At 52.0% G+C, this 21664-nt stretch overlaps 10 protein-coding genes across 10 annotated transcripts; 1 reads left to right on the top strand and 9 right to left on the bottom strand.

Annotated features, from left to right (window-relative positions):
* Window positions 1-786: 786 nt before the first annotated feature.
* On the bottom strand, window positions 787-969 carry N7471_007767 (uncharacterized protein; the record flags this gene model as incomplete). Its single annotated transcript, XM_057280486.1, has 1 exon — window positions 787-969. One exon carries the CDS (start codon window positions 967-969, stop codon window positions 787-789), a length of 183 nt encoding a protein of 60 aa, XP_057134746.1.
* A 346-nt stretch (window positions 970-1315) lies between these two features.
* On the bottom strand, window positions 1316-1880 carry N7471_007768 (uncharacterized protein; the record flags this gene model as incomplete). The annotated part of the gene is made up of 2 exons (XM_057280487.1): window positions 1316-1532; window positions 1597-1880. The coding sequence occupies 2 exons, from the start codon at window positions 1878-1880 to the stop codon at window positions 1316-1318; spliced, it is 501 nt and encodes a 166-aa protein (XP_057134747.1).
* Window positions 1881-2787: 907 nt separating this feature from the next.
* On the bottom strand, window positions 2788-2979 carry N7471_007769 (uncharacterized protein; the record flags this gene model as incomplete). The annotated part of the gene is made up of 1 exon (XM_057280488.1): window positions 2788-2979. The coding sequence occupies one exon, from the start codon at window positions 2977-2979 to the stop codon at window positions 2788-2790; it is 192 nt and encodes a 63-aa protein (XP_057134748.1).
* Window positions 2980-3745: 766 nt separating this feature from the next.
* On the bottom strand, window positions 3746-8094 carry N7471_007770 (chromatin-binding protein RAD9; the record flags this gene model as incomplete). The annotated part of the gene is made up of 3 exons (XM_057280489.1): window positions 3746-6547; window positions 6618-7976; window positions 8035-8094. 3 exons carry the CDS (start codon window positions 8092-8094, stop codon window positions 3746-3748), a joined length of 4221 nt encoding a protein of 1406 aa, XP_057134749.1.
* A 453-nt stretch (window positions 8095-8547) lies between these two features.
* Window positions 8548-9993, bottom strand: sen2 (tRNA splicing endonuclease subunit SEN2; the record flags this gene model as incomplete). The annotated part of the gene is made up of 1 exon (XM_057280490.1): window positions 8548-9993. The coding sequence occupies one exon, from the start codon at window positions 9991-9993 to the stop codon at window positions 8548-8550; it is 1446 nt and encodes a 481-aa protein (XP_057134750.1).
* Window positions 9994-10314: 321 nt separating this feature from the next.
* Window positions 10315-11119, top strand: N7471_007772 (H/ACA ribonucleoprotein complex subunit NOP10; the record flags this gene model as incomplete). Its single annotated transcript, XM_057280491.1, has 7 exons — window positions 10315-10378; window positions 10522-10543; window positions 10604-10616; window positions 10695-10739; window positions 10846-10913; window positions 10978-11030; window positions 11100-11119. 7 exons carry the CDS (start codon window positions 10315-10317, stop codon window positions 11117-11119), a joined length of 285 nt encoding a protein of 94 aa, XP_057134751.1.
* A 390-nt stretch (window positions 11120-11509) lies between these two features.
* N7471_007773 (rRNA-binding endoribonuclease) lies at window positions 11510-12823 on the bottom strand (the record flags this gene model as incomplete). The annotated part of the gene is made up of 2 exons (XM_057280492.1): window positions 11510-12025; window positions 12080-12823. 2 exons carry the CDS (start codon window positions 12821-12823, stop codon window positions 11510-11512), a joined length of 1260 nt encoding a protein of 419 aa, XP_057134752.1.
* Window positions 12824-13457: 634 nt separating this feature from the next.
* Window positions 13458-15189, bottom strand: N7471_007774 (Zn(II)2Cys6 transcription factor domain-containing protein; the record flags this gene model as incomplete). The annotated part of the gene is given in 2 exon segments (XM_057280493.1): window positions 13458-13967; window positions 13984-15189. The coding sequence occupies 2 exon segments, from the start codon at window positions 15187-15189 to the stop codon at window positions 13458-13460; spliced, it is 1716 nt and encodes a 571-aa protein (XP_057134753.1).
* A 1854-nt stretch (window positions 15190-17043) lies between these two features.
* On the bottom strand, window positions 17044-18813 carry N7471_007775 (uncharacterized protein; the record flags this gene model as incomplete). The annotated part of the gene is made up of 1 exon (XM_057280494.1): window positions 17044-18813. One exon carries the CDS (start codon window positions 18811-18813, stop codon window positions 17044-17046), a length of 1770 nt encoding a protein of 589 aa, XP_057134754.1.
* Window positions 18814-19355: 542 nt separating this feature from the next.
* On the bottom strand, window positions 19356-21035 carry N7471_007776 (acyl-CoA desaturase). The gene is made up of 2 exons (XM_057280495.1): window positions 20641-21035; window positions 19356-20586 (listed from the first exon to the last, which is right to left on the bottom strand). The coding sequence occupies exons 1-2, from the start codon at window positions 20900-20902 to the stop codon at window positions 19445-19447; spliced, it is 1404 nt and encodes a 467-aa protein (XP_057134755.1). The 5' UTR covers window positions 20903-21035; the 3' UTR covers window positions 19356-19444.
* Between the last annotated feature and the right edge of the window lie 629 nt (window positions 21036-21664).

Here is a 21664-nt window from a genome sequence, read left to right on the forward strand (position 1 = left end):
TTTGTGGAGAGCTTTCTATTCATCTTTGTCTGTGAGGATGACGAAGCTCCCCGTAAAAGAGCCAGCAATTAACTGGTTATCACCTTTTTACGCCGTCATTCTTAAGCTGGATATAGAAAAGAGAAAAGATGAAATAACCACACTCATTTCTATCCCCTATGATATGTTTTGACAGTTCATTGTCTTCCCTCTATACATCGACGAGCCGAACGAATTCCTCGACAATGCTCCGTAAACACCTCTCCAAGGCTTCCTCGAGCATCCTTTGCTGTGTCTCTGCAGCTATATCGCTCGCTCTCGTAGTACCAGCACGATCTCAAGATCCTCGTCGCGAACTTTGACGGTCTCCGCCGTTAGGCATTTCTTCTTGCTGTTAGTTATCCTTACGTTTCTGAGGCAGACAGACTGAGGACTTATTCGCGTTAACTGACCTATTCTTTGATAGTGTTTGGATGAGTTCACCGATATTGCACCTCCTTCCTCTTGTTGGAATGATTCTTAGTCACTGATAATCTCGTTATACTTTGTCGTGGGCCTCTCCGTTAATATGAATCTATCTAGCTTCATCGAAACCTCTATAGAGACCTTTTAAGGGGTAGCTAACTGCTTTTCCCGCAAGAGTCCTATAGCCTATACGGGCACTATAGTGAGGGGTTCGATAAATGAATTCCTAATCTTTATAATTAGACTAATATGAATTCTCCTCCTATGGCTAAGACTTTCCCGACAGGGTTTTCCGTATCAACCTGCTCACTCGGAGATGGGTGTCTAGTCGACTGCGACGCGTCAGTTATCGGCTCTTTGGCTGTTGGAGTCGTTATGGACGCTCTCGTCTGCATCGCTCTCGTCTGCATCGCTTTCGTCTGCGTCAACGCTCTCATCTGATCCTGCACGTTGATTGCTTTGGGATGGAGACATATCAGAGCGGTCGCTTGGGAAGGCTGGCGTGCAATTCAAGGCATTCTTCATACCTGTTTGGTTGGATAGAATACACTGACCAAACCGCGGCTACACGCCACGTTGAGTCGCTGGAGATTCACGCATGAATCTGAGCTCGTTCGTGCGAACCAGGTCAACTAGGCAATGCTTGCCTCCATACCCTGGAATGAGTCAATCTTGGGTACACGGACGTTCAACCAGTCCTCGCTTCCCGATGGATCGTGCTCGTAACAGTGGGCCACAAATGCCGGATATGCTCTGTACTGAGCCTCGTACCATGTAATGATCGCGATTTCTGTAGGCGCCACAATCTCCTACTCATTTTCGCCACCGAAATATTTTTGGCCAGCCCGTCTCCTGCCTCTCTGTGAGGAGATCAAATCTCTCCGCGATGTGAAGTAGCCGCCTCTCCTATTGCCTGGATCCTAGGATCGGAAGGCTCTCCGCCTTCCATGAAAATGGTATTCATCATGTTGGCAACGTGAGCAGCTTCATCGAGCATACGATGCTTTATCTCTGCACACTGCGCCTCTCGCTCACGCAGGTACAGTAGAGTATCAAGATCATCGTTGTGGGAGTTACGGTTCTCTCCACTTGATATATTTAGAGATCGTCATCCTGGATTGTTTGTAAAATTAATCCCCGACTGATTTTCACTGCTCCAAAATCTGTCTGGATAGCTTTTCGTCTTCGTTCTGCGCCTCATCGAGTAGGATAAACCTCTCCGCAATCCGTAGGAGACGTCTTTCCAAGGCATGAACCCTCGGATCGGAAGGCTCCCCACCTCCCAGGAAAATGATATTCATTCTGTTTGCGGTAGTCGTGGCTTCATCCAGCAATCGATGTCTTATTTCTGCTCGCTCCCTCGCTCGCTCGCGCAGCCGTAACACAATGTCAAGATCCTCATTGTACGAGCTATGGTGCTCTCCAGTGTGATGCATTTCTTCTTTCCTTCAGTCAGCTTTACCTTTCTGGGACAGATAGAGGTATTGTGTTGAGCACTTACTGATCTTGAGTTGTCAATCTGTAAGCAGAGTATTTGTTAGAGAAGTAATAGGAAAAAGAAGAAACTGTGTTTGAAAGCGAAGTTGTGGAAGGGTGAGTTGCGGGAAAACTGACTTGTGGGAAAGAGAAGTTGTAATTGGAAGGGAAGAAGAAGAAAAGGAAGAGAAATATCAAAGTACGGCCTGAGGGAAGGCGCCAAATGCATGACAGGTCGTCCATCATCTAATCCATACCTCAATTCCAACAAATTAGTGCTCGCAAATATGGCTCGGTCTTCAGTCCTCAAGGTGAATTGAACCTACAGTCTTACTGTCACATGGTGGCTATGCCATGCTCATGGTATGTTTGGGATTCATGAGATCTTAATCGACACAATGATATGAAAGATATAGCTGCCACTCTCCTCTGAACTGTCAGGTCCGTGAGTAGGGCTGTATTAGGCAGAGGATGAGAAGAAATTCTGTATAAGAAGACAAAACTTTTCTGAAAGAGAAGGGGGTATCAAGACGAAGATTGCAGTACCACCTGATGCCTTATATAGTTGGCTGCTGCAATATGAGGTGAGAGAAAAGTGAGAGAAAAATGCAATCGAAAACGAGGCGATCCATCAGTTGATACAAACCTCAATTCCAGCCAGAAGGGAGCTCATCACCGAGACAGAGGAGATCATCTTCGTCATTGGACGGCTAGACATTGTGCCGCTTGACACTAGCAGAGGAATCGTCAGAAGGGAGCGTTCGGGCGTGGTGCTTTTAACTTGGAGGGGTCCACGACGACTTCTCCGAAGTGAAAGTTCTTATTGGACAGCTGATAATGACCGGGTTTCTTCGTCAACAACCAAATTTATGATTTGAGACTGCTACCGCTCATCACGTAATAATTGGCGTAGACTGCGACAAAGGGAATGCCGAAAGCCCACATGATGACGGGATGGCCCATTGGCCATCGGTCAGCATAAATGTCCCCTGCGCAGTCGAATTCTGCGGGCCATTTTTTCTTACTAGCAAGAGAAGCTTTGCCGACAGGACGAGGCATGGTGATATTGTGTAAGAGTAGAGGAGAGGACGGAATGGGATGAAGACGGAAGAGGATACGAGTGCCGGCACTAGGAGTAGAGATGCCTGTGAGCTCCTCTAAGCACGATGGTGGGCGCGGTGGTCTCTCTGCTTTGCGTCGCGTGCTTTTGTTGTTGTTGAGGCCGCGAAGTGAGGAGGGTTCCCCTTAACATTGCGAGAAGACCATGGAAGATACGCATGATAGGTGAGCGGGAGCAATGTGATGATACACAACAGTCGTAGGGTATATCCCAAACTTCTTCATAGACACAGCCTAGATCAGGTATATAACCCCACTGGGTAGCGATATATGAAGAAGAGAAAGGAAACCACTAATTCTTCATGCTAGAACAAGTATATATACTAGATCCTAGGTGAAAGCCAGACAAAGAATCATCCAGGCAATCTTCTAAGAGGCAAACAGTCTGTGTGGTTCGAATATTCCATTGCACTGCATGAGACCTGATATTTGTGCATGATCATGATATTTGGAGATAGGGGTGGATATAGATTCAGTGTACAACTTGGGGAACACTCCATTGGCTACAAGAACAATGCATTCAAAGCCAAGATCCCTCTTCAGCGGCATAACACCCCAGGGTTCATCCCCCAGGGCCAAGTGGCCAAGCTAGCTAACAGTGGATGGAGCGAGTGGTAATCCCAGGATAGGGAAATGTGAGTCTAAATAGATCCATTTAGAAATAAATACAATAAATGACATTGGTATCAAGAAATAGCACAAGAAATCACTCCTCAAACAAGCGACCTAAAATCAAACTCTGACAAACAAACTCATTACCGACAACCCTCGCAGTGCATTTCAGCTCATTAGGGGGCGTAGGAGTCGACGATGCAATCGACTTCTTACGCTTCTTCCCATGGAACAAGTGAATTCTCTGCGTCTTTGGTTTGGGTGTCAACATCGACTTTGCAGCAGCTTGATCTGCATCGTCAACATAGATCCAGTCCCAGGTAGTTGACAGACCGGCATCAGATTGCGAGTCTATCAATGCCCTGGCCGTGCCGAGATCAGGGACACGCTCAACACGGGAAGCACCTAGGGCGTAAGTCAGGAAGATGTAGGCTTTCCTCTTTTCCTCTACCTTTCCACGGCCCATGACAAGGAGCACTGATTGTCCAGCGAGTAACTTTGTTCGTGCGGAGATGGTGTCGGCTAGACGGGCTGTGGATGGAGGGTTGGGAGCCATGACTCTGGATTTTGTCGCTCCGTTGAGGTACATTGAGTCACCGGCTGGGAGGAGGTAGATATCCCAGTCGAGGACGCGACCTTGGGAGATACAGTCCTCTACCCACCGCCCGGCTAGACATGGAAGGTTCAATGCCAGTGCTTGCATGTATTTTTCTCGTCGAGAATGGGTATCGGCAATTAAACAGGCGAAGCCAACGTCATCAGCAAGCGCTGTAAGACGGAGACCCTTGTTATTGAGGTCTGCATCCTTGGCTCCACCCTTGGTGGGAATATCAACAGGAACAATTGACGATGGCTCGAACAACTCAGTAAATCCATCATGTAATACAGTGCCGCCATTCTCGATGATCAGCCTGGTCACACGATTTTTAGATGCTTCGTCATCCTTGTAAGAGACAGCAAATACCATCCCAGCGAAGATTCCGCTGTCTTGGTGAATGCTGCGGGACAAGCGAGAACTGGGAGAAGCAGGCGCGGATGACCTTTCGGATGGAGTATGGACCATGCTGTCTTGTTGAACAGGCACCGGGCGATATGTGAACATCCGATCTTTGAGTTGATTCCACAGGATAGTATCGAGATAGACACGAGCAATAGGCACCTTGATCACATTCTCGCTGTTGCTCATCCCTCCATTTGGCAGACTTTTGCGTTGCTTGGGACCAACTATGACAGTGGTATGACCGTAAATGTCGGTTATAGGGTAAAGGCCATAGTCAGCGGCTTTAGCCAGCTCTTCTCTAGTGAGCTTGTCATCAAATCCGCGGACGATATGAGTGACCCTTGGAACATTATCCATCTCAATCTTGACAGCGTCTCCGACACGAAGCTCAAATCTCTTAACAGCACCCTTTGGCACCTCAACTGGAAGACTATCCTCAAATTTCACGGAATATTTAACCTGTGACACGCCCAGTGGTGTTCCAAAGCATGTCGCTGGGTAGTATGCCCGTTTCTGGCCCATCCAGACAGAAAGGACCTGACTTGGAGCAACCACGGTGTTTTCCGATAAAGTGTGAGATGGTCGAGGCGTGGTAGGGGAGTCATCGACACTGTTCGCCTCTGACTCGATGATATCATCTGAGGCAATTGTTAATGAAACCTCAGTGAGTTCTGATGATGGAGGTGGTGGTCGTTTATGAACGACAACTTTTGGTGGGGGTGCTGATCTCGCAGTAAGTCCGGAGCTCTTTTCTGGAACATGCTTCTCTTGCGTAGACATTGAGAGAGCCGTCTTGCCAATTCTTGATCTCCGGCGGAAGGGCTGTTCAGGCGATCCCTCGATTTCCCAAACATTCTCCCGGGCTCGTCGCGGGGGCTTTGATTGCCTTCGCACAGCTTTTTCAGGGATCTGCACCAAAGGTACATCATCCGAATCTGCAGGAATAGGAGCTGGTCGTTCTTGTGTTGCTCGAATGGGTGCAACGGATTTTGGGGGCTGTATGCGAGGGGTGAGAGGTATGATAGGGTCGGAGGCAATGTAACCCGAGCCATCATTGCCGCGGCGCTTCTTCTTCGGTCGAGTCGGCGATCCATCAATCAAGGCTCTGAACTCCTGATCCTCGGTGGTAAAGATCCCAATCCCCATATCAAATCCTCCTGCCCCAACCTGCGGCGAAAGATCTGCCGCAATTTCAGTCAAAGCCCTGCGTTGGCCTCCGCCCGGACTGGACAACAACTTTTTGAGAGGTGAGGAGAGTGCCCTTGCCCCAGCTGGGCGGATATGATTCTTTCGAATACTGGGGACTTCATTGAACATGGGTGGAAGGTCGTCGTCTTCGTTGTTCAGTCCATCGCCATTGGACCCAGCCTCTGAATTGCATTGGGATTGACTGGGACTTGTTTCTGGGATACTCGTCAATCGAGCCATATCACCGAGATGCTTAAGACGTTGGTTCATAGGTGTCTCAGCCACACGGGATGGCATCGATGATGAGTTGCCCACAGTTCCCGCGTCCACTCTGGAATGCGACGAGTTTACATATTGCTGCTCCGAGGGGTTGCTAGAGTGTGTTGGTATATTCTCGTTAAGGGATGCATCCTCAACGGGTTGAATGGCAGGTTCACTTGATACAGAGCCATTTCTCTGGGTATTGCTGTTCGAATTTCTTGATTGTGGTCGCAAGCAGGGAGAGGAGGACTGAAGACGGTCTCGTGTGGGGGAATTCACATGAGAACGCGAGGGCGACCGATGGGTGATGTTCTTAATATTGTTGGCTTCTATGCGTTTTGGTGATGATTGGGGTGATGGCTGAGAGTCTTTTACCATCGCCTGGGAAGAAGGCATAATACCGTTCGGCTGACTACCATTTTTGGGGGCGGAAGGAGCCTCCATGAGCTATCCCATCCTCCAATTCCTCGTCTACTCGCACACAGGATGGGGAGGGAATTGGCTCAAACCCAAGTACCTGAGATAGTCGGTCATGGGCACTGGCAGCAGCAGCGGCGGCAGCGGCATCCAGAGAAGGTCCGTCATAGTTTTCTTTGTCTTCTTCGGCTGAAGATTGAGGAGCCTCTTGTGACCGGGGAACTTGCACATCTTCCTCTTGTTCGGTTTCTTCCTCGCTGGCAACGGCTTCTATCATTTCCTGGTCTTCTTGTCGTTTACCTGCCTGCTCGGGAGAAGTCCGTAGTCTAGCGGAGAGGTTGGATGTAGATCTGGCAGGAGCACTCAGCCCGGCGAATTGAGCCGCAGTTTCCTCGTCGATTTCTCGCTGTCGTCGTGCACGTTCTATAAAGCTCGACTCTTTATAGAATTCCTTGTCACTCTGGTCCGACTGGATATTGTCGGCCGACCGAGTCAACCTCTCCCCCAAAGTCCTGTCGCGCTTTGTCTGCGATTCCTTCATCGATATATAGTTCATGTTCGGTTCGGATGATTCTCTCATGAACTGAACTGGCAAGCCCATCAACGGCGAAGAGATGCCATTGACAACACGAGCTGGTTGAATCGGGATATTGGGCGACGGACGATCCGATACAAGCTCCGTCTGCAGACCGTGGACAATGGGAGACGACGGGGCCTGGGTAGCCCCGAAAAGCTGGCTCAGACCAAGGAGACCGCCACTTGACTCGATACCACTAGCCAGAGGATTCCGTGAGATGCTCGGGGTCTCTGCTGTCCCACCCTTTGCCTCATTATTTTTCACCACCGTGCCGGGTGTTTCTGCTAGGAACCGTTGCGATTCCGGGAAGAGGTCGGGTGCGTAGGCCATTGGAGAAGACTCGTTCTGATCGAAAGTGCTCTCGTCGTCGTTATCATCGTCATCTTGGGAGAGATTCGTTCCATGGTGCGCGGCGTCCAATTCGGAAAGGAGGTCGATATGGCCGCTGTCCCCCTCATACAATGTTCTCAATGTCGCTCCGTCGGCCCCCGTTTGTGAATACCCTTGTTGCATCGATTCCCCATTTTGTCTGATAATGCTATCGTACACTGACTGCGAGACGACCTGGGTATCACCAGGAGCAGCCTCTACGGAGCTCATGTTGCCTAATTGCGATCCTGAGACAATGGCCGGTTCATTGCCACTATTATTGGACATTATTGTGCGTGGTTCATGCTGCCGAGGTCGAGACGGAGGGAATTTGTGTTGGTGTACAAGGCTTGCGGGGTTCGATGGTGTTTTCGGAGGTAGGTGTTTTCCGGTGCACACTCCGTCACCATTGGAAGCACCGTTGACTGTGTGGTATGTGTAACAAAAAGTGTGATTTGGCTCGTTACTAGGTTTTGCAGACCTCGAAAGGTACGGCTGAGATGGGTCGTGCTCCTGGGGATGTCGGAGTTAGTCCAATGAGGGCGAGGGACGCTGCAGGGTCATTACATACTAGCCCCAACGCGTCGCGTTGCAACTTTGCAATGTCGATGCTATCATCCTGGGTCTCCATTTTTCGACGACATACGGTCGCTGAAGTCTAGCACGTCTTAACAGCGACAGTAATATTTGTAGAGTTCGTTTTAACGCAGCCTGATACTTCAAATACCTTGTGTCGAGCCACAAATGCTAATGGAGGCGTCAGAACGCGAAACGCGCGTGTCACGTGCCTTAAAAGTAATATTACCTATAACGGCCTAGCGCCACCAGAGTACATAGACACACCTGCTCAACAGCGTTCTACATGATTTGGCAGTGTAGACATTTTGATTATTTACATTAATAAACCAGTTTACTAATTGGCTTGGAAAGAAGCTTCGAAATGAGACATAGATTTCATGGGTCATAATGCAAACATGATACATTTGTACAGTTATGCAAGAACAATGCAACATAATTACAGAGAGGGTATCTGAAGCCCTTAGCATTTCCCGCCATTGGGGGACCCGAGAAGAAACCAAGACAATCAATCACGAGTGCGGTTCGGAATCCATCTCTTGATGATGAACTCGCGCACCCTGTATTGGCCAAACAGCGCCCCAATATCGTCAAGTGAAGTAGCTGGCGGAGGCACTTCGACATAGCAGACGACCAAGCTCTTCAACACCTGGGCCTGCACACGGCTGACGCAGTGCATCCACCACCAGCTTCTCGCCTGCTTCTCTGCGGTGTAGTTCTGCCGTTCTTCTGTCTCGGACCAGTAAGGGTGGCTGTAGGAAGGAACGATGATGACTGCGAACTCGGCGTGGGAGAAGACCGGTCCGCGGTTGTAGAGCAGGTAGTCGGTTCCGAATTTGACACCGGAGCGGATAACCCAACCGAGGGACCGGAAGTGGTGGTATACGGCGTAGGAGATCATGAAGGGATCATCTGGTTGGAGGGATGCGGAGCTGTCACGGGCAGGTTGGAAGGAGTGGTGGCAGAACTTTTGGAGGAGGGCGGAGGTGGTGGTTGGCGAGGTTGGTTGGATCTCCCCGGATGTTAAGGGTGAATCATAGATTTGCAATGCTCCAAGCGAATAGGCAAGGAAGAATGCCTCTTCGTGAGAAAGTTGAAGATGCTCAGCATTTGGGAAGTCACCTACATCGAGGCTGTCGGCGACGGAATCAGGCAATTGTAGTGACGATGGTGAGGTGGATATGAATTCTTTCTTTTGCACGACGGATGAGAAGCGCACGGATTTGCTGCTAGACGAGGTCTCGGGTTGGTTTTGTTCAGCGGGAGCCGCATTTTGTGCAGCCAATTCCCGTGCCTGCCGTGCCTCCAGCGCCCGAGCTTCTCTTGCCTTCTTCAAGGAGAACTTCTCTGTTGCAGTCGCTGTGGCATTAGTCGTCTCGTCTGTGGGTGTTGATAGGGCATCTTGGTCAAGAGGCTCAGAAGCACCAGATTCCCTAGCAGCCGCCTCGGCTTTGAGTCTTTCCTCAATGGCCAGCTTCTCCATCCGGGCACGCTCTAGCTTCAGTTCACGACGTTCAGTCCGTCGCTGTCTTGTAATTTCCTCACTGGTCTTCCCATTATGTAACCCTCTTCGTTTTTTCTCTCGCGCCAGCCAGCTTGGTTCACTTCGACTTAGACTACCCTTGCCGAAGAATCCCATCTGCCACAAGGCATTAATGGATCTCTCGTCCGTGACATGGATCGATGAGGTGGCTTTGTCAAAGTAGGCCGAGTAGACTTCTTGACGGGGCGGGGAGATAAGAAATGTGAGGTACGAGAGAGCAACGCTTATAAGAGAAAGAGGGTTATGAGGAATTACAGGAGGAACGTGATGTACATTGACCGGAAGAGGAAACTGGTGAATCTGTCTGAAGTTTGGCCTAGGAGGTCGAGGGGCACGAGGCGGACGTGCATCTGATGCAGGCCCTGAGTTGACAGCCACAGACTTGTCCATGCTGGTTACTGGAGTGGCCATCCTGGAAACCGCTACTGGATGAAGAAAATATTCAAAGTCCTAAACACAAAATTCGAGGTTAGCGAACTGTGCAGAAACATGCGAGTGAATCAATCGTCATGGTAATATCTTCTCAGATACCGTTGTAGTCAATTCAGCGGATCATCGACAGGCAACTAGAAATCAAAAGTGCCGCCTGCCTGAGCTAAATAAAAAGGTGTCATCACCGAAGGTGAAGGATGGGCTGGAGGGGGAGTGGTAGAAGAGCTGAGGAGTATCTTACCTAAAAATCTCTGTGTGTATGAACAAGCTGAATCAAGTGTCAATTAGTAAAAAATCACCATGGCTCTGCACATTAACAGAGCTCAAAAGTCATTTAAGAGAGATTATTCTCTTCTCTGCTCAGGTGCGAGAGAAAAAGGAAATTTTGCGGTCGAAAGCTCCGTTTAAAAAGCACCGCGTGACTAAGCAACGTCCACGGGTGGTCCGAGCTCTTCCTCGTCGAGAAAAAAATTCCTCCACTTATCGCCGACGCAAGTACTAACACAGGACAATTCATCAATACCGCCAAGTAAGTTGCTAGTCCGTGTTCCAAGTGGTCTTGCTCATATGCTAATATTGCTCTCTCCAGAATGCATCTTATGGTATGTTTCAGTGCGACATCGAAGCGAGCGAATCTTCAGCTCCGTTCGGAGATCGGTCGCTAATTTTTTGACGAACAGTACACCCTCGACACCGCTGGCAAGCGTGTTTACACCTTGAAGAAGGTAAGGAAATCTTTGCGCCGAGCGACTGCCGCTTTTCAGCGAACATGTGGCTCCTTGGATCACAGTTTCAACTTTGGACAACGATACTAATTTTTGGCAATTATAGGTCCAGAACGGCGAGGTCACCAAGTCTGCCCACCCCGCTCGCTTCTCCCCCGATGACAAGTACTCTCGGTAAGTAGCAATTCCACTCGCAGAGGAGCACAATGAAAGCACTGAAAACTGACCTCTTTCCCAGTCACCGTGTCACCCTGAAGAAGCGTTACAACCTTCTCCTCACCCAGCAGACCGGTACGTCGCATCTCTCCTTCCAAACTATGCTATCTCAGAAGTACTAGAAACTGACATTTTATCGTTCAGAGACCCCCGTTAAGGCTTAAATGGATCGACACTGGGAAAAATGAATTACCGGGTGGCATAGCCCATGTTTTGGCGAATGGTGTTTTTCTTGCGGTCAACGGATGGCTGAGATGTCCATACTTGTTTTGCTATCCTTGAATAATCTATTCGGGGCTTGACCTAGACATTCTAGAGAATATGATACCTGATCTAGGTAATCAACAAGGATTTTGTTAAAATGTTCATAAGAGCCCTATGGATTGGCTATATTCTATGTTCAACCGTAAATCACAAGACAAGACATGGTCATTCCTCATAAAAAGGCCGACAACCACCATGACAGCGGCATTGACCAAGTGAACTTTTTTCTTTTCCATGCCCCAAAACGCCAGCCCATGTAATGAAGATTCAAAGTCATCCACGCAGCACATTTAGCGCTTCTTCGAGTTGACATTGCGGCCGGCACCGACCTTGGTACGACCGCCAGCCCTGTTGCGCTCGCCGGTCAGGATGCCAGGCAGGTAGTCTTCGTCCATGAGATCACGCTCGCGACGCTGCCGCCGCTCTTCTTCCTCGTTGGCGCGGACATACTCCTTCTGATCTTCGGCAAGAACGAGCTCGGTACCCCAGCCTCGCTGGCCACCGCCGCCCTTCCACTTGCCGTTCGAGCTGCCTGCAATCGGCTTAGGAACGCTGTATACATTGCCGCGCTTGTTCCACTGCATGTTTTTCTTCAGGTGCATTGTGAACGCGCCGTTGGCAGTGGTTGTGCATGAGACACGAGTGAGGGTATCCTTGCCACAGCGAGGGCAGAACTGCTTGTTCATCTCCTTTGTGGTCAAGAAACAAGCGTGGCAGCGCTTGATGAAGGTTCTAAGATGCTGGATCTTCTGGAGGGTGGTGGTAGACAGAAGATTGAGGTTCATTTGCAGGAGAACATTTTGACACTATACAGAATAAGCAATTGGCCGATAGATAGATGTTGCGTGGGGTGTACTTACCGCGAAATCAGTGGTCATAGTCGCAACCTGCATTGTCTTGGGTGCAGCGGTAAGAGTCGCTGTCCCAGACTCATCCTCAGCAAGACGCTTTTTATAGTTAGAGGGTGTGATCCATTCTCCGTCATCAGAATCAGCAGCATCATCCTCCGCATCCTCATCTTCGTCCTTCTCTTCTTCTTCAGCAACCGCAACGGCAACCTCGGCGACTTCGACAGCCTCGTTCGCTGCAGGGGTTTCTTCCTCCTTTGGCGACTCTTCCTGGGCATCTGACACTGTGGTCTCCTTCACTCCCTCCGTAATGGCTTCCACCTCCGCATCGTCGGGCTTGGCCTCCTCGGATTCCTCCTTCACAGGCGGCTTTCCATTGATTCTCTTCTGTCCAGGCACGCTTCTTAAGCGCCAATCTCCTTCGTTCTTTTCGCATTCAATTTCGTACGCAAGAGCGAGGACCTCAATATCGGTTCTACTCAGGACAGAACGGTCACCAGTCTTGCGGGCGAATTCGCTGATAATATTGAAGCTCTTGGGTGTGGGGGATCGCTGCTTCAAGAAAGGCAGGTAAAGGGTCTCGACACGTGCGCGGGCATCGGGATCGCGGATCTCGCCCACCACGGAGGGGGTGGTGATAATTTCGTCGCACTGGGCAAGGAGGGTTGAAAGCGGCGGGGTATTCTTAAGAATCGGGCCAGCGTCCAGCACGATTGTGTGGACGGGCTTGGTGGATGCGGCAGTAGTGTCTGCCATTTTGTCCTGTGTATTAGGACTATTCCCACTGATCGACAAAGAGAAAAGACGAGATCGTTGGCGATTTGAAAGATTTGGTCAAGTTGTGGAAAGCAAATTTCTCTGGGAACGGTGGCCTGTGCGTCCTTATCGGGCTATCTTATCGCCTATCCAAATCTACCTACTATCATGCACGATTTTAATTACCTCAAGGAATTTTCCTGCCATCTGCGTTAGTCTGCGAGGACGCGCACGGTATCTTGCTTGATTACTATGTCGAGGCTCTACAATATGGAAATCATTCATAATGCAGGCTTGCGACGGGCTACTTTGGTTACTGCCAAGGACAGCTTTCACCCCGCCAGAATGTACCTATCAGCGGTGTAGATCCGGTGTCTCTTGAGGCCCATTCGTTTGGGCGCTTGGCTGCGAGCTAAAGAACTTGTCATTTTCGAAATTGAACATAGTCGTGTTGTGGCTTTCCCAATTGCACCGGGAGTATCGCGACGGGTGATCGGTATTCAATCTGCCTAAAATTTACTATGTACCTGCAATCGAGCCATTGAAAGAAAACTCGCCCAGCCTTGCGGTTCAGCAGCAGTTTCCCTTTCTTTAGGTTATCTCAAGCAACTCTGCCTCCTCCAGATCCAATCTGTCATGAGACAGTCCATAAGTTCCCTTTCTTCAAGCTATCATCAGCACCTCGTCTCGCCGGGTTGTTCGGAGCCCCCACGGCAGTCTGGATACAGTCCAACGTTTTTTTAAGCGATATTAAGGTCTGCAGCGCCTGTCGCATCACTGCCTTGGCCAGCACCGACGCCTCGTGGCGATACATGACGTTTGCTGACACATCCTTGCGTCCCACGAGGCAATATTGAGCGGGGAGGCCGATGAGGCTCTCCAGGGTATGTAGCTGATGCTCGACGACTCGGATCGTCATCAATATGTCCTGAGTGCGCGGCCGGGCGGCGCCCTGGGCCGACGTCGGCGATCTATGGCTTGTTGCACTGGTTCCAAGAGAGGGCCGCTGAGGGTCCGACGGCCTCGGTGTAATCGGGGCGTACGGTGTCTTCCCCGTCGGTTCGCCCGGGGCTCGGGCTACATTCGCTGAGTTGTCCAAGAACTGAATAGTGGGCGAGAGGATGATGTCAAATAGCTCCCCTAACTGCAGGTAGGTCGACAGGACCATTAGCGTGACCTGCGGCGCGGTGTTGGCCGAGGACGTCGGCGCAGGCGATGAGCGACCGGACGTGGGGCGAGAGGCAGCGTCCTCTGCTGCGCAGGGAGAGTCGTTCTCGCCCACGAAACCGGTCCAGTCCACCGGCGACGGCGCCATCATCTGCAGCACCAGCACGAATCTCATCGTGGCCATGACTGCCTTTCCAGCAGCTTTGTCCGCAGTGAGGAGGCGTCCGAAGGGCCGTCACAAAGGGGGTGTCGAGGAAGTCGAGGTTCGGCGTGATTCCTTTGAACGTGCAGGCCCCGACGGGCGACGACGACAGGTCGCATGCTTGTATCCTCAGCTCGGCCAGCTGGCGCGAGATGCTTCCTAGCGCATTGATCAGGGGCATCGTCCAGTCGCTGTTGGGCCTCCCGGTCATCGACCCCGTGTCGGTGCCGTTTCTGCCGTTGCTGCTCATATTCGGGGCGTCTGGCCGTGCGCAATTGCTGTCGTGCGCCTCGTCGTATAAGCTCTGCTCCATGTCAGGAGCCCCGATGTCATAGTCACAGAACTCGTCCGGGTTTGGGATACTTTGTGTGTGAGAGGCGTCGCGGTTGCCGGTGTAAGTGCCGTCCAGGGAATCGTGAGCCGCGGCGCACCACTGGGGTGATTTGAAGAAGGGCGACGTATCCCCAGAGCCCGTCGCGGGGAAACCGCTACCGTGGCTCCCGAGGCATGTGGACCCCGTGCTCGGTTCTCGAAGGTCGTACGGCCCGTGAATGTCTTCCAGTTGCATGTCCAACATGCCGTCAAACTGAGATGGGCCAGGATTGGTGGGAACACTAGGGTGGTGGTGGTGGTAGGACGCGCGCATGGGTTTAGCTGGGCTGTGACTTGGTATCGCAGAAGCACCGGAAACTCCCACAGGCCTGCGGGCCCTGGTTGTGGCGGGCGGGTCTCCGGTTACTCTTTGTCGTTTGTATTGGGGGTGATAACTAGCTTGATTAACGGCCACGCCGACGTGCGATTCGGGCTGGCCTGGCGGCCTACCCAGCGGTCGACCGCTGCTCGTGACGCACCGAGCGTCTGCACGCAGGCAGCGGTCGCAAGGTGCATCTTCATAGTTCCGCGGGCACCGAAGCTTCAGGTCTCTGCAGCGGTCGCAAGCGTATCTCTTGGCATTGTTGGTCACGACGACAGTGCCGGAGGCCTGTGCAGGGTGCATTATCATATTATCATACACGTGAAAGAGCGGCGGCTGGGGGAGAGGGGGCCAGGATCCAAAAAGTATATCCCTTCCGTTCAATTCCCCCGGGGCTAACGGCCTTGTGTCCTCCATATATCAATACTACAACATACGTGGATCGCCTCTCATGCATACGGAGAAGGTTGGTTGATTACGGGCAGTCTTCTGGACCCACGTGCTCAGGAGGCCTCTGCCAGCTATGCGGCTTACAGCGTCCTGGACACGGCACAGAATACAGAGGTGCATGAGGGGGCGTATATAGAGGGCGCCTGAAACTGACTGGCAGAAAACTAAATAACTACAGAACTGGTTACACTAACGTGATTCCTAAGCGAGCTGCGCTCTATCAGATCAACTAAGCTAAGGTATATCTGGACATGCATTTCTCTTATGGCCCTCGGTTCGACATCAACCACACTTTGGTAAGGCTCTCGTCCGGGGGGGCTTAGGTCGAGGTGAATGGGAGCCCATTGTCCAGGTCTAGCCGGGCCGGTCGGCGGCGGGGCCGAAGGTTTCTCACGAAGCCATCACATACGAAGTCCCAACAAGACCCATCTTAGAGGGCCTCGCCACCTACGAGGCATTGGTTGAGCGACACGCTGATTGCTAGGCTGATTGCTAGGCGATGATCCACAATGGACAGCCTGATTGCGTACATCACGGAAATTATCCGGTAAGCAAATGCACGATTGTGGTTCTCTCGCAGGTAACTGTAATTCGGGTTCGGAAGCATGACAGCGAGAACGGAGTAGGCCGAATCGAGATCCGCTCCCGCTAGGTCCTTTTGTGGCCGCCGTCATTGGACCAGCTAACGATAAAAAAACGAACCCACCGCGGGTAAAGTATGACTATTTTCCCTCGCACACATTCTGCGTCGCCGATGGTGATAGCGACGCGTGAATCATCTCCCCCTGCTTACTGCTTGCGGGCCCGGCCGCCCTCCTCGCAGCCCCAAAGCCTCCATGAAGCGAACACAGAGGAGTGGATCATAGAGATAAATCGTAACAAGTCGTAGACTGCTTTTTGGCCCCATACTCAGTACACCGTAGAAATTTTATGGAAAGGGTCCTCCGTATAGAGCCCCACTGCGCCATTTATTTTGTCATTGCCGGTTGATCAATCGCGTGGGCTATCCTCATGTATTTTATTCGAATTTGTGCTGTGAGGCTGTGAGGCTGAAAAACTCCCTCCCCCCGGGGCAACAATTCTGTCAATGTAAATCCCGCCGATCAGTTTGCGCTAGTAATACGATGTTTTTTAAACAATCCAGTACAATATATTTCATCGTTAGGAAGGCCTAATCTCGATGATATTTGGCATATAAGTTTGAGAATTTTTCGTGAATGGATACTATTTAGTAGTTTATAAAGCCTGCTATCAATTCAACCATGGAAGATATATAGATTTATATAGTATGAAGTATCTCATAGTAAATGCAATACAGAGTGTAATTGAAAATTAGCTCAGGCTTGGCGGAGCCACATTGACAGAATTGTTGCCAGGGGTAGGCAACTATATCTGATTTTACCGGAGCGATTGATTATCCCAGCGTATTCCATTGGCTGAGCTTAATGATCCACTACTCCGCAGCTCTCTCTTATCTGGGTCTTTATTCATCAACTTGCCCCCTAGAGGAGTGTAGCTACTCAGTACTGCACTTGTATTATGGGTGCGGCCCCTAATCGGCACTTCTATGTTGGCCTTACAGGACGGCTTCCCGGTGTTCACGGCCGCGAATACCAGCACTACTACCACCTGCGATCGGCGACCTGCCAAGCATTCCCGCAACCTCGCGGCACCCGCCGTCATCAGGAACCGCATCGTCATCATCCGCTACATGCTGACCTTCTGAAGACGCACGAAGCACTGCCGCGGCTTGTTCACCACGGCGAGGCACCCTCCATAGCCAGACATGGCGTCGGGGCACTTGAGCAGCTCAAAATGCCATATCATCATAGTCAACATGATTCTAAATTCGACATACGCCAGCCTGCGCCCGAAGCACGCCCTGACGCCTAGACCGAACGGGATGCTGGGCCCAGCTTGGGAATCAAAGACCATACCGTCGCCGTGACCGCCGTCTTTGTCGCCCTTGCTTTCCGGGACCAGCCAGCGCTCCGGCCTGAACTGCTCGATGTCCACATCATCCCAGCTGCGCGTCTGCCCACGTTCCTTTGCCTGCAGTGAGCGCGGGCTGCGGCGGCTCTCGTCTACGTCGAGCGCCGGCGAGAGCATGCTGTGGCTGTTGTGCAAGAAGAAGACAAGCGTGCCTTTCGGGATCCTGTGGCCCAGCAGCGTCGTGTCCTTAGTCGCCTCGCGATCACCGATGGGCACGGTGCCGCCACAGCGTAGGATCTCTTCCATGGTGGCGTCAAGCAGAGGCACCGACGTCTGCATGATCTCCTCGACTGTGGGAGCGCGCTTCTCTGCTGCAGCGGAGCTGAAGGCTGCGAGGAGGGCTCGTCGAAGCTGTGACTGGGAGTCGGCGTGATCAGCCAGGAGCTTGACGCCCCAGCACATGGTCGTGCTCATGGTGTCGTGGCCAGCGACTATGAACCCAAAGACCTCGTCCATGACGGCCGCCGAGAAGTAGTCGGGGCTCCTTCCCTCCTTCTGGGCGTGCTTCTCCTCCCTGTCCACGATGCGGTCGACGGCAGACCGCTCCCATGTCTGACCGATGCTGGAATGTTGGTTCTGCCGGCGTGCCTCGACGGCCTTTTCAATCTCCCGTCGGATGCAGCCGTCTTTAATGCTCATCCAGCGTTTAAACGTTGGTGTGGCTTTGACGTACCACCACTTCATGCGTGGTGATGGTGAGCTCTTGACCTGCTCCATGGCATCGCCCAGCTCGAGCATCGAGTCGATAGCCTCGTCGATTTCCGCGTGCGGGAAGTGGACAGCCTGGTCTCGGTCTGCTCCAAGTCCATCTGAGCGAGGTTCGCTTCCCGGAAAGTCCCTGAGCCTCTTGGTCTGCGGCTCCGTGGCGCTGTGAGGGAACTTGGACCCAAAGGAAAAGGACAAAACAGCATCCAAGGCCGAGTGGAAAATGTCCTCGGTGGCAGAAAACGGCCGGCCGCCTGCCAGCGTCTCCTTTGCCTGCCACAGTTCCACGAAGCGTAGGCTGCTGGTGTAGATGCTGGGGGCGGCCACTTCGTGCAGGAAGGCCGGCGTCATGGTGTCCTGGACGAGGCGGCGGTGGAACGTCCACTCCGGGCCTGTCTTGAGCGTGAACTGCTGCCTGTTGAGCAGCCCGCTGAACATCTCGGCCGTCAGGCTGGTGCGGTCAAAATCCTTGATGCGGTTGAGCATCACATCTCGGGCCTCCTCATAGTCGCTGACCAGCAGGATGGGCTTGCCCATGGGCCGGATGAAGATCTGGTTAATGACGGACTTCGACTTGAGGTTCTGGTCGCGCAGCCACGCCACGATATCGCCCGACTTGGATACCTCACTAAGCATATCTGGGATGTCTCCGAGCAGCCTGTTGGCGGCGGCGGCATTGTAGGGAATGCCGGGCAGTGGACACGGCAGGGCTGACCTATAGCCAACGTAAAGGACGGCCACCAGAACGACGGCGATGGCCGCGGTCGTAGCTGTAAACATCCTGGCTGCGTCTTGTTTCTAACAGTTCACGATGGAAGCTTGTGTTTGTGACTGCAATAATGTGTAATCGCGTAGGCAGCGCCTAACCCGTTCGTGCTAAGATGCGGCTTCCAATCGCGGCTTTGTCAAACGATCCAGGGAGGGACGGCAACCTTCAACGGTCTTACAATGGAGCGTCAATTCTTAAAACTCGTTCAAGTAGGACACGCTAGGTTCGTACAAACGGTCCATGATGCTGCAGGTATCGCGCCGCAGGCACGGAAGATTATTCTTCGGAAGGCTTAGAGCCTTGCCACTCCACCAGCCCTAAGTCTCCGATGCTCCGAGATGCTCGTATAGAATGCTCCGAGTCCACAGAGGATCTGCAGCCCCCATCCTAAGAAAGACCACCGAAATTTCCTACGGCTAGTGGGGCCGCCTGAAACATTTGAAACATTGAGGTGGGTTTTGGCTTTCTTGCTGTGTCTACAAGCGATGATCAGAACGACTACTTTGATAATGTCCAATAGCACAGTCCGTGGAACGTACTGGTCATAATTTCTTTTTCTTTATTTGCAGCTACCGGGAACTATGGATGAATTGGAAATACATGGCTCTATCTCGTAACTGCTTTGCCCTCCCACACATCCATCTAAGCCGCGGTGGCACCCTTCTGCGGAGGAGAGAGTTTTGTGACCTGCTCGCCGGCCCATACAGTACGTTGGCCCTTGTTGTCCTGCATGATGAAACCGTCCGGCTTCTCGGAGTAGGCACGCTTCCAGATCTCCACCTCGCCACCTCCGTAGATGACTCCCACGCGCATGGTAGAAAGCAGATTGTGCGCGGCGTTGGAATGCTGGTAGACACCGCCGTTGAACGTGGCTGTTGCGTCCTTGCCAATGGCCGAGGAAATGAACGCCTTGCCGCCGGGGTGCTCTTTGATAAAGCGAGTAACGTCATGAACGACACCGGCGATGGCCACAAGGGCTCTCCCGTCAGCCTTTGCCGACTCGGTTTTGAAGTCGTCCCAAGTCATGACGGGCAACTGGGAAATCGGTGTGCCCCAGTCTAGATTGGACCGTTTGATGTCTAGCTTCTTCTGCTGCTGCTGTAGTCTGCCTTTTTCGATTTCGTTTTGCTTAAACTCCTTGAGGTTGTATGCCAGGCCGATCTGCTTCCACGTCCAGATAGCCCACTTTGTTGGGTCGTACTGCCACCACTCGAGAGCGTTGCGGTAGTCAGACGGGAACTCGTGGTGGAAGTTATGGTAGCCCTCGCCTAATGTCACTAGGGCCGTGACGACGTGGTCGCGAGGCGAATTTCGATCGTCAAAGGGCTGGTCTCCCAGCCAGTGGGCCAAGGAGTTGACGCAAAACGTGGCCTGTTGCACAAATGTCGCCCGTAGAATACCCGCGTAGACGAAGCCGCCTACCCAATCGCCCCAGCCGATGCCGCAAACCAGCGTGGGGAATACGAGGCCCATAAATAGAACGGCCTTGATATAGTGCCGATGCTGCCACACCACGATCGGGTCCTCGTTAAGGTCGGTAATATCGGCCCGGCCGATGTTCTTGGGGTTTTGTTTCATCACCATCCACCCTATGTGGGAATACCAGAAGCCTTTGCGCACGGAATAGGGGTCCTTTTCGGTGTCGGTATAGCGGTGATGAGCGCGGTGCCCCCTCGACCACCATCGGATAGAGCCCTGGACGGCGCCGACGCCGACGGCCGCCAGATATATCTTGAGGGGGGTTGACGCTCTGTATGAACAATGCGCCCAGAGACGATGGTATCCTGTCTCGAGTCAGCATTTTCCGTGCCGACCGCAGGAGATATTTGTCGACGCACCTGCTGTAATGCCCAACCCCGTATTAAAGTAGTAGAAAATGGCAAAGGCGGCTGTGGTGCGCTGAAGTGGATAAGAATAGGCCGCCACGAAGCCCATGAGCGGGACGATGATGATAAAGAAGACGCTAAGCCAGTTGATATGTTGGTACCAGTTTCCCCACGTTATGGGCGTCTCTGTGATGTGAGGCTTTTTCGCGTCGTAGAAGGGCTTGGACCTTAATCCGCGGCCCGTTCCAGCAACAAGAGGCTCAGAGGCTGCCATTCTGCGTCAGCTGCGTGTCACTTGTTGGATCAGGTCAGACGACGTGACGTGGATTTGGTGAAGACGTTCTTCTCTCCGCCAATGCAACGCCTAACACGAAAAAGGCGAGGAAAATATCGCACGAAAGCACAGCAACGTCGGAGACAGATAGATTGCTGCCCCCCGAGCCGCATTTATTAGGCTTGCATGTTGTTGGGCTGGGATTCCTGACACGTTTCGTTGGGGATAATGTGTCCATCCCAACGAAATGTGTCCACAATCCTACATATTCCTCGCATGAGCTCTTCACATCACACTGCAATGCAATAGGAAGCCGATTGGACGGCAGCCTCCGAATAATCCCCCTCGGAAACACCGGTGTAAGGGGCCCAAGGCCCCACGCTAGTGGCGCTGATCTGATGGCGTAGGGCAGAATATCTGTCAACGATCGGTGAATTGGTAAGGTCTCGTACGTAGCAATGGATTATGTCGAATTCGTACGGGCTAGTATCCAGCATGGCCAATAGAGAGGATGGTAAATTGATGTCTGGTTGAAGAACTAAGATCTAGTTTCCTCCAATTACCATACAAATGGTGGTGGATCGAGTACATGCACTTCAGTTCGTCAGATTATCACCAAACAGCTGTCTTCCTCAAGTCTATCTGTCTCCCTGTTCTGCATACATACTAAAACTCAGGGGCTTGGGGCTTGCTTCATAGTAAGCTCTCTCCTGTGGATCCTGTCCAAAACGGGCTCTAGTGGTAATTTACCACTGAAGCCAA

This window comes from Penicillium samsonianum (assembly GCF_028829775.1).
Source record: "Penicillium samsonianum strain IBT 33392 chromosome Unknown utg000004l_segment0_segment0, whole genome shotgun sequence".
In the NCBI taxonomy this organism is placed as follows: domain Eukaryota; kingdom Fungi; phylum Ascomycota; class Eurotiomycetes; order Eurotiales; family Aspergillaceae; genus Penicillium; species Penicillium samsonianum.